General features: G+C 44.0%; 1 protein-coding gene and 3 pseudogenes across 2 annotated transcripts in view; 3 read left to right on the top strand and 1 right to left on the bottom strand.

Annotated features, from left to right (window-relative positions):
- Positions 1 to 24,272, bottom strand: part of LOC125894638 (metabotropic glutamate receptor 7) — a 410,460-nt gene that overhangs the window by 44,767 nt on the left and 341,421 nt on the right. For both annotated transcript variants that reach the window (XM_049586190.1, XM_049586197.1), the window contains exon 8: positions 20,017 to 20,952. In XM_049586190.1, the coding sequence (XP_049442147.1) occupies positions 20,017 to 20,952 (936 nt within the window). The remainder of the gene's footprint in view (positions 1 to 20,016; positions 20,953 to 24,272) is intronic.
- LOC125894840 (nuclear factor 7, brain-like) lies at positions 465 to 2,844 on the top strand (annotated as a pseudogene).
- On the top strand, positions 484 to 7,665 carry LOC125894823 (zinc-binding protein A33-like; annotated as a pseudogene).
- LOC125894781 (nuclear factor 7, brain-like) overlaps positions 500 to 24,272 on the top strand; it is a 427,838-nt pseudogene continuing 404,065 nt past the window's right edge.

The following is a 24,272-nucleotide window of genomic DNA, read 5'->3' as shown; positions in this document are numbered from 1 at the left end:
CAGAACATGGCCTTGTACACTCATAACTTGAGGGTTATTTGCCAAATGAATGGATGGATGGAGCCCAGTGAACAATGACCTTTTCTGCCTCTGCAACAAAATGGAGAAACTTTAATTTCATTGAGTTTTGATTGACTTGGGCACTACATCATTGCATTACAGTCCTTATTGTATTGTTGGCAAGTGTGCCACACAATCAGAACACAGTTTGTTCTTGAAAAGCTCCATCACAGCCGGACAACTGAATGATATTTTATGAGCTCAGCGGAGATTAAGTTGTACTGTACTGTGAAGATAAAATGTGGTCAAACCTGTTTAACAGCAAGCTTCAGAGGTGTGGCAGCTGTTTGTGGAATGAGACACACCTTTGTGTTACTGATGGATCAACAGTATTTAGCAGAGGTTTAACAAAGCTCCACCCTTCACCAGAGTCACATGACACAAACAGGAAACAGTTTGTGATTCTTCGTCACTGAAGAGAGACACAGACTGACGATCAGATTCACCTTCAGACCAAACTAACAACTTCCTGTGAGTGAGTTCAGCTAAAACTCCAACACTGCTGCTTCAACCTGCTGACACTCCACACACTGAAGGTGAGTTTGACTAAAAACACCACTCAAAGTAAATTTCAGTGAAGTTAGTAGAGGAGGGAGGGGAGCCATGACTGACTGTACTTTCTGTCTGCTGTGTTTTCAGCTTCACTCAGAGACTAAATGGCTTCCAGATCAGAGGAGGATCTCTGCTGTCCGGTCTGTCAGGACGTCTTTAGACATCCTGTTCTTCTGTCATGTAGCCACAGCTTCTGTAAAGACTGTCTGAAGAGCTGGTGGAAAGACAAACACACAAAGGAGTGTCCACTTTGTAACAGAAGATCTTCAAGGGCTGAACCACCTTTAAACCTGGTGTTAAAGAACCTGTGTGAGGCCTTCTTACAGGAGAGAGATCAGAGAGCTTCAGAGGCTCTCTGCAGTCTGCACTCTGAGAAACTCAAACTCTTCTGTCTGGACCATCAGCAGCCAGTGTGTGTCGTCTGCAGAGATTCAGAAAAACACACCAAGCACAGATTCAGACCTGTCGATGAAGTTGCACGACAACACAAGAAGGAAGTTGAGGAAACTCTGGAGCCCTTAAAGGAGAAGTTAAAGGTTTGTGAACAAGTTAAAGTGAAGTGTGAACAAACAGCACAACACATGAAGGTCCAGGCCCGGCCCAGAGAGGCAGATTAAGGAGCAGTTTAAGAAGCTTCACCAGTTTCTAGAAGAGGAAGAGGAGGCCAGGATGGCTGCACTGAGGGAGGAAGAGGAGCAGAAGAGTCAGATGATGAAGGAGAAGATGGAGGCTCTGAGCAGAGAGATAGCAGCTCTTGCAGACACAGTCAGAGCCACAGAGGATGAGCTGAGAGCTGAAGACGTCTCATTCCTGCTCAACTACAAGGCTGCAGTGGACAGAGTCCAGCAGCGCCCCCTGCTGGATGATCCACAGCTGCTCTCAGGAGCTCTGATAGACGAGGCCAAACACCTGGGCAACCTGACCTTCAACATCTGGAACAAGATGAAGGACATGGTCTCCTACACTCCTGTGATCCTGGACCCAAACACTGCTCATCCAAAACTCATCCTGTCTGAAGATCTGACCAGTGTGAGACGAGGACAGAGACAGCAGCTTCCTGATAATCCAGAGAGGTTTGATAATTACTTCTCTGTCCTGGGCTCTGAGGGCTTTAACTCAGGGACTCACAGCTGGGATGTCGAGGTTGGAGACAGAACAGGCTGGATACTGGGTGTGTTAGCAGAGTCTGCCCAGAGGAAGGGACGCATACAGTCTGGATTATGGAGAATAATGTTCTATAAAGGTGAATACTCAGCATGGGCACTACCAGCTTCACTCACTGATCTCGTAGTGCAGAAGAAGCTCCAGAGGATCAGAGTGAATCTGGACTGGAACAGAGGAAAGCTGTCGTTCTCTGATCCTGATACTAACACACACATACACACCTTCACACACACTTTCACTGAGAGACTGTTTCCATACATTGGCACTGGTAATAACCTGAAGATATTACCACTGAAGGTCTATGTGACAAAATACCAGATCTGACAGAGTCTAGATTGAAGGTGGTGTTTAGTATAATAAGTGTACAATGGTTCACTACTCCCTCCATCTATCATTGGAGAGCCAAATTTTTGACCCCAAAGATCTCAGGTCAGTTTCTCTGCTGACTGTTCCTGGATGTCTAGTTTACTTTGAACAAACAGGGAGAATCTACAGTTTATCTGCTGCTGATTATTGAAGAAAGAACAGTGGTTTTGCTTCTCAAACTTTTGCTGGCGTCTTTTCACCAATGTATGGTTCAGTTCAGTTTAAATGTTCATATGTGGTAAATAATCTGTGAAATCAAATGGATCGCTTGAAACTTTAGTATAAAGTCAATGATCATGATCATTGATAGATGGATGCACAGTTTAATCTCTCATTGACAAATGATGGGTCGAGGTTTTACTTTATATACTTTGGTCTGTATGTAAATAAAGCATCTCTGTCTTCACTGGATTTGTTACCTGCAAGTTTATCATAGTTTATTATTTCTGCAACAAAATAAATATTGTTGTTGTTATGTATGTATTGGGGCGGCACGGTGGTGTGGTGGTTAGCACTCTCGCCTCACAGCAAGAGGGTTGCCGGTTCGATCCAGGGCGTGGGAGCCCTTCTGTGTGGAGTTTGCATGTTCTCCCCGTGTCAGCGTGGGTTCTCTCCGGGCACTCCGGCTTCCTCCCACAGTCCAAAGACATGCAGATTGGGGACTAGGTTAATTGATAACTCTAAATTGTCTGTAGGTGTGAATGTGAGTGTGAATGGTTGTCTGTCTCTATGTGTCAGCCCTGCGATAGTCTGGTGACCTGTCCAGGGTGAACCCTGCCTCTCGCCTGATGTAGCTGGGATAGACTCCAGCCCCCCCGCAACCCTCAAGAGGATGAAGCGGTTAGAAGATGAATGTATGTATTGATCTGTATGAAGGCTGCAGGTGTGAACCCAGCTCCTGAGGATTCATTTACCTTTTTAAATGTTCAATTTCAGTGTGCTTTATTGGAATGACATGTAAAGATTTGTGCTGTCAAAATAAAGAAAAAGTCATAAACATATAAATTATAATAGCTGTCATTATTATTCAAATTGATGATTGAATAACGAAACCAACAACAGTAATCATTGAAGAAAATCATAATATGTTTTGTTTGTTTCTTCATGTGTTTTTAAAGTGAAGATGGCCAAAGCCAAGATGGCTGCCCAGAGCTGTGCGGCTCTGCTGGACCACATGAGGTCAGTCAGGACAAGAAATGAGGAAAACTTTTGAGGCGGGAACTCTGAGTTTCCACTCTGAGAGTACTTATGTTTGAAAGCTAAATCATATGAGAATGTGTGTGTTATCTGTGTTGTATAAAGGTGCCAAGTTAGTAAAAGGGAATGTTTCGTAGCATACAAGACTCAGTTTGTGTGAAGCATTAGCTAACTACATCAAGTTAGCTTTGATAAATCCAAACTACCCAATAATCTCACTACAAACACAAAAAAAAACCCCCAATAAACTCACTGAATAACATCAAATCAATACACGTAAGCTAACAGAAGTTAAACAATCTTACTCAGCCTGTACAACTTTACTAATGGTATGTGCGGTTTTTACATTACCAGTCCATGAATGGAAGGAAGAGCTGCTTTGTTGTGCTGCCTGTTAGCTGGCTGGTTTCTGTTGTGGATGATCCTGGCTCAGAAGAGTTGTGTTTACAGAGTTGTTTTTGCTGTGCTGGATTCAAGTGGTGCAGATCAGAGGAAACTGGTCACTTTTTGTGCCCAGCTAGCTCCACTTTATTCTCCTTTGCTTGAAAAGTTAGCTTGGAAACTTTGTGTCTGCCTGAAGCACTAACTTGTCTGGTCTCTTCTACCATCTGGAAGTTTTTCTGTATCTATTGAACAGGTCACATTCAGAGAGCTATTATTCGCTGCTTCATGCAGCAGAGGTGAGAAGGGCAGGGTAGGGGTCGAGCAGGTCCTCCAGCACCCAGGACTCTCCTCTGAGGAGGTCTCAGGAGAAAGAGAGAAAAGAATAAGGCTTTCCTCTTCTACTGACCTGGTGAGGTTGTGGGTCACATGTCACAGTGACCAATGGTGAATAAGGACTGGAGTTTCACATGAAGGAGCAGCCAATTAAAAGAGGGCTGAACTCGGGGCTGCTGTGGCTCAGGAAGTACAGCGGGTCATCCACTAATCAGAAGAGGTTCAGCGGTTCAATCCCCGGCTCCTCCAGTCTGCATGTTGACGTATCCATGAGTAGGATATTTAACCCCCAAATTGCTCGTGATGGCTGCTCCATCGGTGTATGACTGCGCTAAAAACTAAGCAGCAGGTGGCACCTTGTATGGTAGCCTCAGCCACCAGTGTATGAATGTGTGTGTGTGAATGGGTGAATGTGACTCGCAATGTAAAAAGTGCTTTGAGTGGTCAGATGACTAGAAAGGTGCCATGTAAGTGCAGTCCATTTAACTTACAGGGCATGCCTTACATGTCCAGTCTAGAATTGCACAAATAAACAAATCATCTGTGTAGTCCAGTGAGCCCAATAATGCTCCATCCTCTCCTCGTGAACAAGATCCCAAGATACCCTCTGGTACAGATCCATTGTCTCTGCCAGAAAACAGTGCTGGCTCTCATCCTGACCATTTCAGAGTCAGCTGCAAGCCAACCCAGTGCTCACTAGAAGTCATAGTCTGATAAAGCCAGCAGAACCACGTCATCTATGAGAAGTAAAGGTACAATCCTATGATCATGGTACCTACACTTTCCACTTCTCAGCTGCACCTTCAGATTCTGTCCATAAAGATCATCAAGAGAATCTGTGACAGGGAACAACCTGGGTGTAACCCAACACCCACTGAGGACAAACTTAATTTCCTGCTGAGAACAGAAACACATTCTCATTCAGTTACGCTTAAACACTGATAGTCACACAGTATCCCACACTTCTGCAGTACCCCACACCTTCTCCAAGTTCAAAAACACGAACAAACTCCAATGACCCCTCCAGTATCTTATTACTTTAACACCTTCAATCAACACTTAAGGACTGAATCAACGAAGACCAATAATGTCAAGAGACTTTTACATTTTAGGACAAATCTCATCCACCTTGACATTGTACAGCTTTTTAACTTCCTCACTGACCTCTGTTTGTGAAAAGGAAAAGATGGTTTCATCTGTTTCTCAGAGTGATCCTTTCTCCAACTGATATTATCCTCAGTCCAGGTCAGCAGTTCTCACCTTCTGAAAATCAGCTTGGGCTGAGCTCCCCACACCCACCCTGAGTCATCTGACAGCTTGCCTGAACCTCTTTGAGGCTAACCGAAGGTCAGTCTCCATGTCCTCCTAAAACTCCTCCCACAGCCAAGTTTTTACTTTTATAATCACAGAAGCCCCAGTTCTTCTGGTCTTCTGTTACCTGTCTGCTGCTTCAGGAGTCCCCTGGGCCAATCAAGAACTCTTTCTTCTACTTGATGTCGTCTTTCACCAGCAGGTTCTTTGGCTGCCATCAGGCACAGAAGGTCTTATGGCCACAAGTCTGGACAACTGACCCCCAATGAAGGGTCTAAACTTGTATTCCATGTCCCCAACCTTCAACAGGATGCAGGAACAATGTGTCTGCTAGTGGACATTGAAGACCTCAAGAACGCATTCCCAGTTCACCTTTAGTCTTCATTTTGGTTTAGCAGGTCTGTTAAGCCTATACCAACTCCAGTAACCCACACTCCTGCAACACTTTGCAGATAAAAGACACATCAAAGCTGAATGAGTACTACACAGATAAAATGAGATAACGCCTGTTAATCAGTAGGTTTTATAGGTATGGGAAGGTGATCTTTTGAACTTTGGAATGAAGCACACCCCTGGGTTATACGTGTAGCAACAGCATGAGATGAAGCGGTGAAACAGTTTGTGATTCTTCGTCACTGAAGAGACACACAGACTGAAGAACAGACGATCAGATTCACCTTCATAAACTAAATAAACTTGACTTGACCTTCAGACCAAACTAACAATTTCCTCTGAGTGAGTTCAAGTAAAACTCCAACACTGCTGCTTCAACCTGCTGACACTCCACACACTGAAGGTGAGTTTGACTAAAAACACCACTGAAAGTAAATTTCAGTGAAGTTAGTAGAGGAGAGAGGGGAGCCATGACTGACTGTACTTTCTGTCTGCTGTGTTTTCAGCTTCACTCAGAGACTAAATGGCTTCCAGATCAGAGGAGGATCTCTGCTGTCCGGTCTGTCAGGACGTCTTTAGACATCCTGTTGTTCTGTCATGTAGCCACAGCTTCTGTAAAGACTGTCTGAAGAGCTGGTGGACAGAGAAACCAAAACAGGAGTGTCCACTTTGTAAGAGAAGATCTTCAAGAGAACCACCTTTAAACCTGGTGTTAAAGAACCTGTGTGAGGCCTTCTTACAGGAGAGAGATCAGAGAGCTTCAGAGGCTCTCTGCAGTCTGCACTCTGAGAAACTCAAACTCTTCTGTCTGGACCATCAGCAGCCAGTGTGTCTCGTCTGCAGAGATTCAGAAAAACACCAAGCACAGATTCAGACCCGTTGATGAAGCTGCGCGACAACACAAGAAGGAAGTTGAGGAAACTCTGGAGCCCTTAAAGGAGAAGTTAAAGGTTTGTGAACAAGTTAAAGTGAAGTGTGAACAAACAGCAGAGCACATGAAGGTCCAGGCCCAGCACAGAGAGGCAGATTAAGGAGCAGTTTAAGAAGCTTCACCAGTTTCTAGAAGAGGAAGAGTAGGCCAGGATGGCTGCACTGAGGTTGGAAAAGGAGCAGAAGAGTCAGATGATGAAGGAGAAGATGGAGGCTCTGAGCAGAGAGATAGCAGCTCTTTCAGACACAGTCAGAGCCACAGAGGACGAGCTGAGAGCTGAAGACGTCTCATTCCTGCTCAACTACAAGGCTGCAGTGGACAGAGTCCAGCAGTGCCCCCTGCTGGATGATCCACAGCTGCTCTCAGGAGCTCTGATAGACGAGGCCAAACACCTGGGCAACTTGACCTTCAGCATCTGGAACAAGATGAAGGACATGGTCTCCTACACTCCTGTGATCCTGGATCCAAACACTGCTAATCCAAAACTCATCCTGTCTGAAGATCTGACCAGTGTGAGACGAGCAGAGGAGAGACAGCAGCTTCCTGATAATCCAGAGAGGATTGATTATTACTGCTCTGTCCTGGGCTCTGAGGGCTTTAACTCAGGGACTCACAGCTGGGATGTCGAGGTTGGAGACAGTACAGGCTGGATACTGGGTGTGTTAGCAGAGTCTGTCCAGAGGAAGGGATTCATACAGTCTGGATTGTGGAGAATAATGTTCTATAAAGGTGAATACTCAGCATGGGCACTACCAGCTCCACACACTGATCTCATCGTGCAGAAGAAGCTCCAGAGGATCAGAGTGAATCTGGACTGGAACAGAGGAAAGCTGTCGTTCTCTGATCCTGATACTAACACACACATACACACCTTCACACACACTTTCACTGAGAGACTCTTTCCATACGTTAGCACTGTGGACAAACTGAAGATCTCACCGCTGAAGGTCTGTGTGACAGGTAAACAGGTCTGAGAGAGTCTTTGGTTTGAAGGTGGCGATAAGTAAACAAAGCACTCAGTTATTCACTTCTAAAGCTCCAGTGTGTCGTATTCAGGGGGACATACTGTCAGAAATGGAATATAATCGGTGTGTTTTGTTCAGAGTATAATCAGCTGAAAATGAGAATGGTTGTGTTTTGTCACCTCAGAATGAGATGTTAATATCTACACAGAGAGCAGGTCCTCGTCTACAGAGACCACAAAGTTGCACCGCCATGTTTCTACAGTAGCCCAGAATGGACAAACCAAACACTGACTATAGATAGAGACATTCATGTTGTCATGCCAGCTACCATAGTTAGCCGCCCTCCACAACAAGCAGAGTCAGAAAAACACTGTTTTTTATATATAATGTATATATCAATAATATAGTACTAGAATAGCGTGGTAATGTTTCTCCATAAACTAGTCAAGTTGAGGTTTACATCGATATCTGTCCAGACTCACATGTAGCCATGACAGTTGACAGTGCTTTAAAGATGGATGCTGCTGCAAACAAGTTACATATTCTCAAACATGGATGCTTCACACACAGAAGATCTATACAATCAGCACAGTTTCAAGATTAGAGTCACCAATTCAGTATCTGACCAAATGTCTCCCCTTCTGTTCCTGAGATATGATGTTAAAACATGATGATGTCACAGTCAAGCTGACCTTTGACCTTTTGACATGTTTTTTGAGGTCATAGTGACCTTGACACTCAAAGTCTAGTAAGTTCATCCTTGAGTCCAAGCGGATGTTTGTGGCAAGTTTGAGGAAAAACCCTCAAAGCCTTATTGAGATATCATGAGAGTGAGACGGACACAGGGTCACAGTGACCTTGACCTATGACCATCAAATTTAAAACAGTTCATTCTTGAATCCAAGGGTTAGTTTGTACGAAATTTGAAGAAATTCCCTCTGGGCCCTCTTTAGATATTGAGTTCACAATGATGAGATGTACGCAAAGTCACAACGATGTTGATCTTTGACGACCAAATTTTATTAAGTTCAAGTAGACGTTTGTGCCAAATATGAAAAATTCCCTTGTGGTGTTCTTAATATATTGCATTCACGAGAATGAGACGGACATTCAGTCACACTGACATTGACTTCTGACCACCAAAATCCAACCAGTTCATCCTTAAATCCATGCGGAGGTTTGTGCCAAATATGAAGAAATTAATGTGTGTATAATTCTTTTTCTTGTATGAGTAAATCAGTGACTTTTCAAAGCTCTCAGGTCAGTTTCTCGTCTCTTTGTGAATAACAAGTTTACTTTGAACAAACAGAGAATCTACAGTTTCTCTGCTGCTGATTTTACTGAAGAAAGAAGGACAGTATTTTTGTTTCTAACTCAAACTTTTGTCGGTATCATTTAGTTCAGTTTGATCAGTTTAAATGTTCATATATGTTAAATAATCTGTGAGGAAATTCCAGGAAATGTAAAGTCTGACGTCTTGTGATGACAACAGATCAATTGTGATTTTATTTAATATATTTTCTCATATCTATACACTCTGTTCTTCACTGACTGTGTTCCACCTGTGAGTTGAGATGTTTCTGTAACAAAGTAAGTACTGTTGTTATGAATGTATTGATCTGTATGAAGGCTGCAGGTGTTAACAAGGCTTCTGGGGGTTAATACACTTTTCTAAAATGTATATTTCAGTGTGCTTCATTTGAATGACATAAAGAGGTTTCTGCTGCCAAAGCCAATAAAACAAAGATAATGAAGATATAAACTGTGGTGATTATTGTACAAACTGTTTATCTAATGACAGAATAAACAACAGTGGTCATAATAATCACACACAGTGGTGTAAGGTAGTTGTGACGGGCCCCAGTGCACGCTAACGTGCACATATTGTCTCGTCACATGATCAGAGACTTTACATTGGAGAAGTTTCAGCTGATTGAAATCTGCAATCATCACTGCTGGACGCCACTAAATCTTCACACTGCTCCTTTAATGTCCTTCATGATCTGTGTGTCTCTGCTGCAGCTCCAGCTGCTGACAGACTACAATAACTACCTGATTTTACAACACCTGCGTGACCTTTCACCTCCCCCTGTATCTCCTCTGCACAGTGTGAAAACCTTTGGACTAAAGCTTCCTGTGAAGCATAATGACAGCATGATGAATGTTGTGGAGACGTTCATCACTGTCTGCTGATATGACGATGTGTGACGCTCTGCTGCTCTCTGGACTGCTGTTGGGTGAAGAAAGGTGTCTCAATGTTTTTTGGATTTGTGATGCTAATGTGATTGAAGCAAATAAAGACAGTCTGAAATAATAATCTCTCTCCAGATGAGACCTTCATCCTGATGATGCAGCCTCTCGACACCTTCAGTCAGCAGCTCTGCGGGGCTGAAGGGAAAAGCCTTGGAGCCATCTGTAAAACTATCAGACATGTCCACATAAACCTCTCTTCTTTCACTCTCTGTCTCTCTTGTTCTCTGCTCTCTTTGTCTTCCTGTCATCCTCTTTTCTCCTCTCACCACAGATCACACTGTGCTTTACTTCCTTTTTTCATCCCAGTCTCCCAATTTACTCCGACACATCAGATCACTCTGTACTCTTTCTTTATCTCTGGCTTCCCCGCAGATCTCTTCTCCTCCTCCTGTTTTCTCTGTCCACTACATGATGTGCCATTACAGCTCACGCTCCTCCTCAATACACCATTAATTTATATTCCTCATTTTATTTATCGTAATTTTTTCAACATGATCTCACCCCCAACTCTTCAAGTACGGCAGCTTGCTCGGTGGCACTGCGTTTCAATCTATGACGCTCTACGTGTGCCTCTGGTGTCACTTATGGATGTGTCAATTTATGGTGGAGATGTATTTATGTAAAGGAAAACTAAATTCAGGTGTCAGGTGACAAATCTAAATAAAATTATAATTGAATATGAAGCAATAACGCTTTCAGGCATTCTGTACTGCTTTCAGATATTCATTCTCCTGCAGATCAACTTGTCTTATTTCATGTTGTCATGTGTTTTACTGTGTGTATATGAGGGAGCCCGTTCTTCAGAGAGGTTTAAATGGTAGAAGCTGCTCTGACACGCCGACATTAAATTCACAAAGTGCTGAAGAGAAAGAGTCTTTTAAAGGTACTTTGGTTCATTCACATCAAATTCAGCTTCTTACAAACATGGTTCTTTTCTTCAGGCCTTAAATGCTGCAGGGCTGATTTTATAGTTTCTCTTGTTGTTACTTTCCCATCAGAAGCCTTTAATCTAACCTGCTAAATGTTTTATTTCCTGTTGGTTCAGAAATAAAATTAAATTCACATTTTTTTATTAAATTCAATCCATCGCCTGAGAATCTGTAAATATAAGTTTGTTTAAATATTCTTAAAGAATATTGATTGAAAATTGATTGATTTTGGTAAGAAACTCACCCGTGAAATCCAAGTTGTTGTTGCCTCAAAGTTTTTCCTCTTCTTCTTCCGTTACTAACGGTTGGCAACTAGTGTAGGTACAGCCACCTAGCGATACAAAACGATAGACGAATGTCCCCACACTCCCATTCCGAAGTTAGGGAGGCTGGTCACGTGAGACGACATGAAGACTCTCTATTCCAAACACATTGTTTTATCCACAAATCAATAAAGGATGTTTAACTCTGATGAATTTTTGGACAGCATGTCTGTACTGTGGACTTTTACACTGAGTGAACTGGCCTGTCCTTGCTTTTTATCTTTATGTCAAATTTAAGACAACAATGATTTTTAAGGCCTCATGTTTATAAAATCTAATTTTAGATAATTTGAGACTTTTTAAAGACATGCAGATGTCCTGCTTTTTTACAAATGTTTTGGCGCTGTTACTTCCTCTGCTGCCGCCTTAAAGGCCAGCCAACTCTGTCTCCTCATTCAGCAATTGTACCTTTAATACAGAACCGCGAGGCAGAATAACAGCACATACCTGCAGAATAAAAGGCGCTCATGTTTACTCAAGAATTCAGTGTGATCAAAAACTGAACCATCATCTGGGGTTTCATTTATAAAACAGTGCGTAGGATCCAAACTAAAAATGTTCGTACAGAGGAAAGCAAAAAATGGCGTGCGCCAAAAAACATTCAGCAGTTTCTATAATCAGGCTCCACCTCGCCGTCTGCGTCGCCAATTTCCTGTCTCCAAAATGTTCATAAGCATGGGGCAAAGCTTCTCCCATCAAGCAGTTTTCATAGAACACAACTTCTGCGTGTGAAGTGACGTGCGCCTCTTTCAGACCTCGTTTTGTGCGTACACAGGCATTATAAATGACACCCCTGATCTCTTCTTGCCGTCTACCTAACTACAGCTGAGAAAACACCTTGTCTGAGAAACTCTTCCCCTTCAGGAAGAGCTTGTGGTTTCTGTAGCTGCAAACATGAGTCAACACTACAAGTTAAAAACTTTCTTGATGAGCTGTGTTGGAGCCGCTCTGTGCCACAGGCTGCAGGATTCTCCTCGCCGTGCACTGACAGCCCAGTTAGGCAGCTCAGAGGCTGCAGGCTTATCAGCTGTCTCTGTGGCCTGAAGCAGTTTAGGTGGACAAGTGTATCCCTGTGGACAGGACACAGGTCCATCAGAGGGCTTTACCCCAATCCATGTCTTTAATGCTGAGTGTTGAGCAGAGGCTTAGACTTTGAAAGATCAAACCCAGAGCTCACAGTGTCAGGCCGGACACTCTCACCTGGGCCTGAGGGATGATGGGAACAGCAGCACCCTCCTATAATCTCTGCCTCCGGCTGGCTTTACAGCTCTTTACCAAAAACTTAAATCACTCACAACTTCGGTATTAGAGGGATATTTGTGCTTCATCAAAATGTAATTTAAAGTCACTCTGCTGCTAATGGTGAAGAAGTTCATTGCATAATGCAAAGCGTGTAAGCCTGACCTGATATGAAGACTGTAATTTTTTAACTGATATTTTACAGTATGTCCAAACTGCTCACAGTGACACAGTCAGTGTCGACCACACTGTGCAGAACTTTGACACAAAATTCATTAATGACCACATCTGACAAATTATATGAACTGTTTTCTCAAACTGGACCACCTCCAATCCTCCGTGAACTCAAGCTTGGTTTTACACATTTACGTACTAACTGTTAAGTTTACAAGAAAAAAACACATCCCAACAGGCTCAGTCACTGTTCAGGTAAATACACCCCGAAGGCAGCGTTATTCTAAAAATAGAAATCTTTATTTGTTCGAAAAATATTTCCACAACTGAAATCAGCTTCACACCGGCAGACCCACGTTGGTTGGTCCTCAACAGCACAGAACATCACACATCCTCATAATGGGTTAAAAAGGCAAAGAAATACATCAGCTGAGAGAAAGAGGAGTTCGCAAACTATGCCTTAAGATTACCGGGGTGGGCAAAACAAAATCAGACCCAACAAAGAAACAAAAGAAGACACCAAGGCAGCATCTCAGAGTCCTGCACGGGTCCATTTTAAAAAAGCTGCCCATACCCGTAAAGGTCACAACCAGAACCGACCTGTTACCCATCATTAGGTCTATGTCAAAGTCACACCCGTTAATAAAAGTCCTGCGACCCTCCCCCCCGATCAAACCCCCCCAGGCTCCAGTCCCTCACATGAAGCTGGGTCTCCGTCTCTTTGACTGGATGGTGGAAACATTCAATCACTGCCAGGTTAGGAAACATGTTAGCATGCTCCTTCCACCACCATCAAACCTCCAAAGGATCCCAACTCCATGTAGGCTGCCACCTCATCCTCGGGCTGCAAAGTGTCATGGCTGGAGACCACGGGGTCAAAGGTTACACTGGTGTCACTGACTTTCAAAATAAAAGGAATATGCCTGTGTGGATTTCCCCCAGTGACTTGTCTGAGACTGCTCGGGAAGCTCTCACAGCAGTGATCCATCAACACAGGCAATTAGGAGGATCCATGGTTACACTCTGCATAACGCCGGTAACTTCAGTCACTTCTGCACCTCATCACTGTCAGTGCACCAGATACAGGTCTGACCGGACAGACGTTCCCATAGCGTCAGTTCCACTCAGTCAAAATAAGACTAAGAGTCACTACGTTCTCCTACATCTCAAACAATGTAAAAATAAAATGACATATAGCAGTAACTGGGAATTACAATACTGAAGGCCTCATTACCTCAGTGACACAGTGGAAGTGAAGACAGGAGACGAGAGAGGACAGACGGTGTGATGTGAACGAGAAGAAGCTGCTGTATGAAACATGCAGCAACAGTTAATCTCACAACATAAATATTTAACACAGTCGACATGTAGAGTGTAAATACACAAAGGTTTGATGGTTGAGTGTGAAAACATTTCAATGAAACTTTAAAGACGTGATCACTGAATGCATTTCGTTTCAAAGCAGGGAAACATGTTCCACAGTTTGGTCCACACTGACTTGATCACTTCTACGCTGATGACACGTTGCTGTTTGTCCCCAAAACACATCAGCTTCTGTCTCGTTTAGCTGTCCTGAGGATGTCAAATACAGGATGGCCAAAGTAAGACATTTCTGTTATTGGTCATTAAAACTAATCCTCACTAGAACCAAGAGCAGAGACCACGTCTCCTTTGTACTGGTGTACTGGCCTCCCTCCACTGGTTTCCACTGAAATATAGAATTTTGTTTGGTTCAACAGTTTACCATCAGACCTTTTCCATCTATTAAAACTTTAAAAACCACCTTTAAACTCTATTTAAGTCCCTTAATTATTAATTTGATACAGTTGTTTAATATTCTGTTATAGGAGTGTCATGAGAGCTGATGCCTCAGTACTGAGTTGATGCCAAAATTATGAAAATATGACTGTACTCATTTTCTCCAGTACCATAAGCACCGGGGATGCAATTCTTCTGGTCCTGATGAGGCAGCATATACGCCTACACATGTTCTAGTCTGCCAGGGCTCGAAATTAAGACAGTTTTGGTTGCATATGTGACCAAAATTTCATCTGTGTGACCTCAAAATATAATTGGGAACACTGGTGCGAGTGTAAATAATTCTTCTGGTGCGACTATTTCCCCCTGAGTCGAATGTCTCATTCACAAGTTTTTTTTTTCCTCCCCTCAAGTTAGTAGGCTACATTGATAAAGTTCCCAGGCTGCTCTCTACCTCGTGAGCTGACAGTGATCAAATGTGAGCTTGATCTTTAATGCTGATTTTAGATTGGTTATTAGCCTCAAATCACTCCGCGACCGTGGCACTTCTGTCACTCAGAAATAACCAGAAGCCGAAGCTAATTCATGCTGGAGAGAAGAGAAAATGAAGACAACGCTGAAAGACTTTTTTATAAAAAACACCACTGAACTGGCCTGGTGAAACCATCCTAATCTCAGGAGCTCATATTCTATTTCGCTCTGCAGCTCACAACCGTTTATTACTTTGGGGCGGGCACGTCATGAGAGTAGGAGGGACAAGGAGCGGAGTGAATGCATTTCGTAAACAACCAACACGGCTACTGATTTTGAAACTGCGATGGTAAATGTGTTGAACAAACTGGAATGTACATTTTCTTTAAAAGCAGAACAAACGGCTGCACTGAAAGCTTTTACTGAACAAAAGGATGTGTTTGCCGTCCTTCCTACAGGGTTTGGTAAAACTTTAATTTACCAGCTGGCTCCGTTGATCGGGAAAAAGATGGGACTCAGTGAAAACCCAGTGGCTATTGTTGTTTCTCCGCTAGTTGCTCTCATGGAGGAGCAGGTCAGGGAAGTGACCAAGCTGGGAATCACAGCCAGGCAACTCAGAGTCCACACTGAGGAGGAAATCCACAAAGATGACAACACTCTTTCCCAGACATCATCACAGCTCATCTCCGCTGCAGCTTGCTGGTCTGTTTACAGTGGCGTTGTGACAGCCTACATCACACGTTTTGTTTACTCTGATTGGTTTTCCTTTTTTCCAATTGCGTGAAGGGGCACTTTGAGTGACAGCCGTTGATACCGCCCCTCGGGAACAGAGGAAACGTACACTCCGTGTCCAGACCCATTCGCGTTGTGCGAATTGGGTCTGGACAGGCCAGGCTGCCACTGATCACCACTGTGAATGACAGAGAAACCTTAGATGATGATAATACTGATGATGATGATGATAATACTGATCATCATCAGTATTATCATCATCTAAGGTTTCTCTGTCATTCACAGTGGTGTTCAGTGGTTCAGGAGTGTTTTTTCTAAAAATGTCTTCAACTGAAAAAGTTGTTAATGATAAGTATACTATACACATACAGTGTAATGTATACAGTATAATGTCGACTTTTTGTTGCAATATCCAAAATCGATTACACTGTTGGTGCTTCTTACTTTACAGTGGGTGCTCCCAAAATTTTACATGGTGCTCCTAACTTTTTGAAGTTATGAGCACCATGTAAAAACCATGTAAAAAAAGGTTAATTTCAAGCCCTGTCTGCCATTAAATGCCAGAGCACCTGACCAGCTCCTACAAACAACAACAAAACATGGAAGATGGCGACAAGCGCAGCTGCAGCAACAGCTCCGCCTCAAGTCATCGTAGAGAACAGGTTTTTTCCCTGAGGCCTGCGTAGTCGAATTTTTGTCCGGTTACACTCTGCTTCAAACGTTGTGCACCGGCAAAGAGAATTTATCAACACTTTCAAAGCTGTGAAGAATTTCAAAAAAGTGAACTCAGTATTGAGAAAAGTTTGTAACAAACTACGTAAGCAGTGATAAAGAAACAATAACAAGTGATGCTCACTATGTCTGTATGGTTTCTGTAAAATATCTAATGCATTTGTGCAATGACTGACGCAGGCCACAGTATTCATGGCTTCCTCCTAATAAAAAATACAACAGTGTTCTGAAATAAGAAAGAAGCTGAACAGATCTGTGGAGACACTGACCAGTTTGACAGAGCTCACAGAATCATTATTTATCCCCGCAGTGGATGATTGAGTTTAGCTCAAGCTTATTAACTGTTGAGCAGATTTCACAGAGGACTAAATGCAGAGACTCATTTTGTTTAGCAGAAGTTTTCATAAAACTGTGATAAGACTTAAAGGTCATTCAATTATGGCACAAACATTTAAACTTTTCTAACGAGTTCCCTGCATCCTCTAACTTCCCCTGAATCACATCAGAACTCAGGTTCAGTCTGTGGTGACAGTGAGCTGATTGTTTGAGCCTCTGGGAGCTTTTATAACCTGCAGAGACGACACAATCAAACGGCGGCTCTGAGGAGTGTGAACACCTGGGGATGCAGCTGTTGTCCTTTATTAAACCTCCACACTGTCACGACTTCATCAGGACCAAGTATCTGATGAGAACAAACAACGCCCGGGATCGGAACAGATACTGAGAAATATGTGTCTCTCTTCATGCAATATTTCACCAACAACATTCACTTAAATGTCGTCTGGATTCCTGCTGAGCATCATAACTGCCTCTGTGGTATCTGTGTCATCTCACTGCAACATGTGGATCATTGAGTTTCATATCAAAGCCTTCCTCTCTGCACGGAGGGGAATGAGATTATTTCCTCGTGGCAGATCAGGCTCATCTGGAAGCCTTTAGGCTGATAAAATGGGGCACTACAGTGATAGTCACCCATTATGAGTGATGAGGTAATGCTCTGCTTGACATGGATTTTGCTATATTGTGATTTGTTGGTGATTTGTAAGTGCAGTGAAACAGAGTGTGTCTTTATCCTCTTGTTTCTAAACAGAGGGAAACACGGACATGTTTTATATCAAGTCATTTTCTGTGGCTGAAACATCTGTGTGTAACGCTACATGAAAATACGAATAACTAGAATTACAGCCCTGTGGTTGTGTGACTCCGCCCACCAGTCCACCCTGTGGTTGTATGACTCCGCCCACCAGTCCAGTGTCAGTGTCACAGTTTCAAGATTAGAGTCACCAATTCAGTATCTGACCAAATGTCTCCCCTTCTGTTCCTGAGATATGACGTTAAAACATGATGATGTCACAGTCAAGCTGACCTTTGACCTTTTGGACATAACATGTCATCACTTCATTCCATCCATTTTCATCAGCATATCTGGGCCTGGTTCTCGGGCGACGGAGATGGACCAGGAAAACAGTTTCACCTTCTGGCTCAGCTCCCCCTGAACCATGACAGTCCGGCACAGCGCCCACATCACTGCAGACACTGCACCAAACCACCGTCCATCTCACGCTCCATTCTACCCTCACTGTGAACAAAACCCTGACGCGAACAGAGCCACATCATCCCTTCATTATTTTATCCTGTCAGACATTCGTGTTAAGTTTTGTCATAATTAGTGAATGAATTCTTGAGTTATGGCTAAAAACAAGTTTTGTGAGGTCACACTGACCTTTGACCACCAAAATCCTACTTAATTTATTCTCCAGTCTAAGTGGACGTTTGTGCCAAATTGAAAAAAATTCCCTTAAGGTGTTCTTCAGACGTCATGTTCATGAGAAAGGGATGGACAGATGGACAACCTGAAAACACAATGCCTCTAGCTACGGCTAGCACTGGTGCGGAGACTGTTGAATTATAGAACAAGCAAACACACACACACACACACACAGTCATCTTCAATAAAGTAAGAGTATTATCATTATCAATGTTACCATTATTGTTCAAATAACACACACGTGTCCTGTACCTGGCTGTAAGGTCGTTGATGAGGTCATCATATGACAGCCGCTGAGCCAGTTCTGCATTGATGCTGGTGACAGCAAGACGACTTAAACAAACTTCACTCAGCAGAAGCAACTGGCTGTATTAATGACTAACAACAACCTACAGCACGAGTGCAGCGCTCGGTGAGCTGGTGTTGTAGCTGCACTGAGTTCACTGACTCAGCGGAGAGCGCAGCTCAAACTGTGTCTGAGACGGCCTCAACTCTCAGTTTGGACCAACTGACTTATGTTCACCTGCTGCTCACCTGGAACCCGTCTCCACTTCGACCTTCAAAGTTCACATTTGAATATTTGCTTCTAAGATCTCATCTGGGCCTGTGCCCTCGGCCTCCGTGCTCACCGCTGTGGGGCTCTTACTCGCTGCAGCGCAGTATCTCCATAAGCCATGTTTGGCTTCTAACCTCTCCTGCACAGTGTTTTAACTTTTAATTTATTTTTTCCTGTATTTTCTTCACTGAGACTGTTGATGCAGTGCTCATGGTTATGACTGAAGATGATCATACTGAGCTGTTCTGGTGTCCCAACAGGCATCTTTATTTTCACGGCTTGTCTTCACTGATCTGATGCATTATTAGAAACAAAAGCTCAGGACTGAGAATCTGTGACTCAGACACCAAAACTGCAAACAGGAAACAAATCACAAGGTCCTCTGTGGTCAAACCATCAACGTAATCACAGACTGGTGTCTAAAAGCAAAACACTGAAACACAGAATTCCTCTCAAGCCAGCAGAAAACCCCCAAACCTTTCTCAACACGTATCACATCACAAGATTTTTGTCGATTAAGCGAGAATCAAAGTCGTGGCAGTTTGATTGTTTTTTCAGTCAACCAATCACTGCAGCTCCAGTGAGGAGGGTTTGTAGCACATACAGTTTCATGCAAACATGACGTAACCATCCATCGTACAATCATCCATCCATCCATCCATCATACAATCATCCATCCATCCATCCATCCATCCATCCATCCTGCAGCTCATCCATCCATCCATCCATCCTGCAGCTCATCCATCCATCCATCCATCGTACAATCATCCATCCATCCATCCATCCTGCAGTTCATCCATCCATCCATCCATCCATCGTACAATCATCCATCCATCCATCCATCGTACAATCATCCATCCATCCATCCATCATACAATCATCCATCCATCCATCCATCCATCCATCCATCCATCCATCGTACAATCATCCATCCATCCATCCATCCATCCATCCATCATCCATCCATCCATCCATCGTACAATCATCCATCCATCCATCCATCATACAATCATCCATCCATCCATCCTTCCATCCATCCATCCATCATACAATCATCCATCATACAATCATCCATCCATCCATCCTTCCATCCATCCATCCATCCATCATACAATCATCCATCCTTCCATCCATCCATCCATCGTACAATCATCCATCCATCCATCCATCCTGCAGCTCATCCATCCATCCATCCATCCATCCATCCTGCAGCTCATCCATCCATCCATCATACAATCATCCATCCATCCATCCATCCATCCATCGTACAATCATCCATCCATCCATCCATCATACAATCATCCATCCATCCATCCATCCATCCATCCATCCATCGTACAATCATCCATCGTCCGTCCATCCATCCATCCATCCATCCATCCATCCATCGTACAATCATCCATCCATCCATCCATTGGCTCTTACCTTCTCTGCTGACTGCGCTGTGCCAAAGAAGATGGGTATAAAAGCGAGCCATACGATGCAGGTGGTGTACATGGTGAACCCGATGGGCTTGGCCTCGTTAAAATTCTCCGGGACCCCGCGGGTCTTTATGGCGTAAACAGTACACGTCACCATCAATAAGATACTGTAACCCAACGAACAGATGATCTGAAGATCCGTGATGTCACATTTCAACACTCCTCGTGCCAGATCTGGGTTGAAGGTCTTCTGCTCGTCATAGTCTATGATGGTGTTTGGCGGATCCACCACGAACCAGATGAACACGCCAAGCAGCTGCACCGAGATGAGGCTGGAGGTGATTGCCAGCTGTGAGGTGGGGCTGATCAGCCGGGGTGCCGTCACTGACTTCTTGCCCTGCTCGAAGATTCGGTAGATGCGGTTGGTTTTGGTGAGGAGGGCGGCGTAGCTGATGCACATCCCCAGGCCCAGGAAGATCCTCCTGAACGAGCACACGCCAACATCTGGCTTGGCGATCATGAGGAATGTGATGATGTAACATAAAAATATCCCAGTCAGGAGGACATAACTCAGCTCTCGGCCAGACGCCCGGACGATCGGTGTGTCGTTGTACCGTATGAAGGTAGCCATGACGAAGATTGTAGCGATGATGCCGAGCATTGCCAGGAAAACGGGAATCACGGCCCAGGGGGAGTGCCATTCCAGTTTGATGATGGGTATAGGCTGGCAGGCTGTGCGGTTGGCGTTGGGCCTCATGTTGTAGGAGCAGAGCTTGCAGGTGAACTCGTCGTGCTGGTACTGGTAGCCGTCGCAGGGCTCGCAGTGCCAGCAGCAGGGCATGCCCTTCACCACCTTCTTCCTCTCTCCGGTTTTACAGGGAAGGCTGCACACGGAGCTGGGGATGTCCTGCTCCCCTCGGGGCCACTGCATGTCCTCGATCTGGAGAGAGAACATCGAAGACACAGGACGGTTAGATCAAAGCAGGACTGGGACATGCCTCTTGAACATGCTGAAACATTCCTGAAAATGTCACTTTTATTTATTTTGAACTTGATAAATCTGAAACAAAAACAGTTTCTCAGTGTTTGAGTTCGTCCCACATACTGTAAAACTTCCCTGTGCTGTCAAACCAGTTTTAGGTGATGACACTGTAAGAAATGTTCTGTGAGCTTCTGATTTATAGCAAAGATTTTATCTCGCAGCGCTGCTGTTAAACAAGGGCTTTGCTTTGTCTCCGGCTTGTTACTGAAGCAAAGGTGAAATCATGGATTTGACAGCTTGACTGCTGCTAATGAGTAATGAATACTCTATTAGTGCAACATCAATATGGATAAAGTCCACCTGGATCATAGCTCTGCACTGAGCGGACATCTTGGTTATCTGCAGTTTACACTCCTCAGCCAGGTGGCTGAACCTGGACGATCTGGTTTCAAGGCACATTCTGCCCGTCAAGGAGTCCTTGAGCAACGCACAGAGTTTAACTCAGGTCCACCCCATCACCCCAATCCTCACCTCCCTCCATCGGCTGCCAGTTAACTTCAGAACTGATTTTAAGATTTTTTTTATTGACTTTTAAAGCTCAGCATGGTTTAACCTTCAGTTATACAGCTGAGCGTGTGACGACCTACGCTCCAAGTCGTGACCTGAGATCCTCCAGCCTACCCTCACTAGTCGTCCCAAGGTCAAGGCTGATGACTAAAAGTGATCGAGGCCCCGAGGCTCTGGAATCTCTGCCTGAGGCAATGAGGCTTGCTAACACATTACCTGTTTTTAAATCACTGCTTAAAACATGTTTATTCCTTTTAATGCCTCATTTGTACCTTTGTGATTTGTTTCTTTGGTTCTGTTGTTGCCTCTGTGCTCACTGGTTTTAAATGATTGTATTCTTATTGTTGTTATTTTGTAAAGCACGTTGTGACCTTGTTTAGATAAGTTCTGTACAAATAAAGTTATTATATCGTTATAGTCATTAATGTTGATTGATTAATCACAGAAAAAGATAACGCATTAAAAACATGAACACTGATTAATGGTGTTCTCTGGTGCCCTTTGACCTGGTGTGTCCCTGAGGGCCTCAGTGTCTTTGTCACATGATGGAGGCAGACGAGATGACGCTGCTCGGCCCCGTGAACTTCAGTCTGAAATATCACCTCAACACAAAGACTTCAGGTCAGAGCTAGCACAGCCTCTGATGCTAACGCTAGCAGCCAGCCTGGACCAGGTGTTCAGACTGAGTCAGTCTACCTGTGACCGACTCACTGACTCCCTCACAGAATGGACTGCAGACAGTTTGGGTGGTCGAGGACAGGGGGACACCTGTGTCCAACATCCAGCAGCTTCACTACGACACACCTGACAACAGTTGATGTATGAGATTAATTTAAATTAATTAATCACAGAACGTGTAATTCATTGGATTATATTTTTTAATTGCTTGACAGCCCTAATTTATTTAACATAATTAATAATTATTTTTCTTAATATTTTGAGCTATGAGTTCCCAACCGCAGTTACAGTTACAGTTACAGTTACAGTGTAAGAATGGAATAATTATTTGGTTTAAAGATCAGAGTGCAGTAAACACTAGCTGCAGTCTTTACTCTGCAACATGTGCACTGACTGATTTGTATCCCTGGTCATTTGTCACCGTCTGTAACAGCTGCATAAAAACACCTGAAAGCAGACAGGAATAAAGAAATGAGTCTTTACAGAAAGCATTTTTGATATTCCATTTGAAAGGTAACGGACCTGATTAGTGAGAATATTTAATTTTCAAGATGCTATAATGTGAACTGAGCTAAAGTGTAAAAAGCCTCAGTAAATCAGTTCATGTCCTCTCAACAGTTCCCGGCTCGTCTTGAAACTGTGCCCAGACCTTGGAAGGAGCTCTGCTGACTGACGGTGGCCAGAAACTCAGTTATTGTATATTGATGTTGATTATTTTGGCAGATAGCTGGTTTCTGTTTAAAGGATTTGAAAGGACTTGGAGGGATTTCAAATGGTACTGTGACCCAGAGCCGATCAATTACACAGCGCTAAGGACATCCTCAAACAGATTATCTACAAAGGCCAATCTGAGTCAGTCTTTGGTTCCAGCAGCCGCCGGCTATGCTTGAGAAAAAAGTAAAAAATTGACACTGGATGTTATCGCCACCCACGATCAACCAGACCCTCCCCAGGCTCCCTGTGTGCTACCAGAAAGCCCAGTTGATAACCTGGGATAGTTTGGGGATAAAAGCCGCATCACACTAACAGCCTGAGTCAGCCGAAGGCTTGTATTTGGCCACGGTGACGATTCAGCGCCACAACAAAAAGGCAAACTCCAAACAGCCCTCTAATCTTTCTCCCTCCCCAAGGCGGCAGGCCGACTCTGAGGAGAAGGAGAAGAAAAATATCTGGCCTCCCACACATCTCCTGCACATGTCACCCTCCTTCTCTTACTTCATTCCTTTTCTATTATGGTTTTCTGATCATATTCATCAGCGCGTGCTTCCACACATCCATCACTCCCACACTGTGTCCACTTCACACTGAGCCTCTTATTGTATGCCGAGCACAGCGACACACACGGCCCATCAAAACCTACATGACCGGCTGACACAAATCCCTGCTGCTCCTCCTCGCTAACAGCTCAGAGCCAGGTGAATGTGCTTCCTCATTTAGCATATGAAACGTATTAAAAATGTGTCATGAAGGAAACAAGCTTTACTCCACAGAAGTGATGAGTGGCAGCCTTGTGCCTGGTTATAGAATGACTCACGGCTTCTCAAATCCAAAAGGATTTCAGCCTGGTGGTGCAAATGGGATTCAAAATGCCAGGAGCAACGTCGGGTCAATCATTTAAATGGAAACGCCATCTGTCTTCTCGCCTTCGCAGCGGTCAGGAGGACTGCCAGCCACCGCCGCGTCTTCAATAATTCACTCAGGTCTTTGAAGAGGTGTCACAGCTGGTGGAGAGATCGGGACGAGAGGTCTCTCTGGTTCTGACTATGAGCGCGTACAAAAGTCCACATACGTCCTGTCCCCTGCAGCTGAAGATCAGCCCGAGCAGGTGATTAAGTCCCCGGGTCCTGAACTCAGCCGACCCTCTGACACTCTCTGTCACTGGGATGATTTATAAATGAGGAGAGCTGTGTGTGGTGGTACTGACTGCATCTGACAGGTCAAAAAAGAAACATTTGGAGAGCACGAGAGCTGCTGCGTATGAGCCGAAGAACATGAATATCACACGTCTTTAACCCTTTAAACTAAAGCACTAA

Source organism: Epinephelus fuscoguttatus, linkage group LG1, assembly GCF_011397635.1.
Source record: "Epinephelus fuscoguttatus linkage group LG1, E.fuscoguttatus.final_Chr_v1".
In the NCBI taxonomy this organism is placed as follows: Eukaryota; Metazoa; Chordata; class Actinopteri; order Perciformes; family Serranidae; genus Epinephelus; species Epinephelus fuscoguttatus.
The sequence above is the reverse complement of the archived record's forward strand: the minus strand, read 5'-3'. Positions and strand labels throughout refer to the sequence as shown.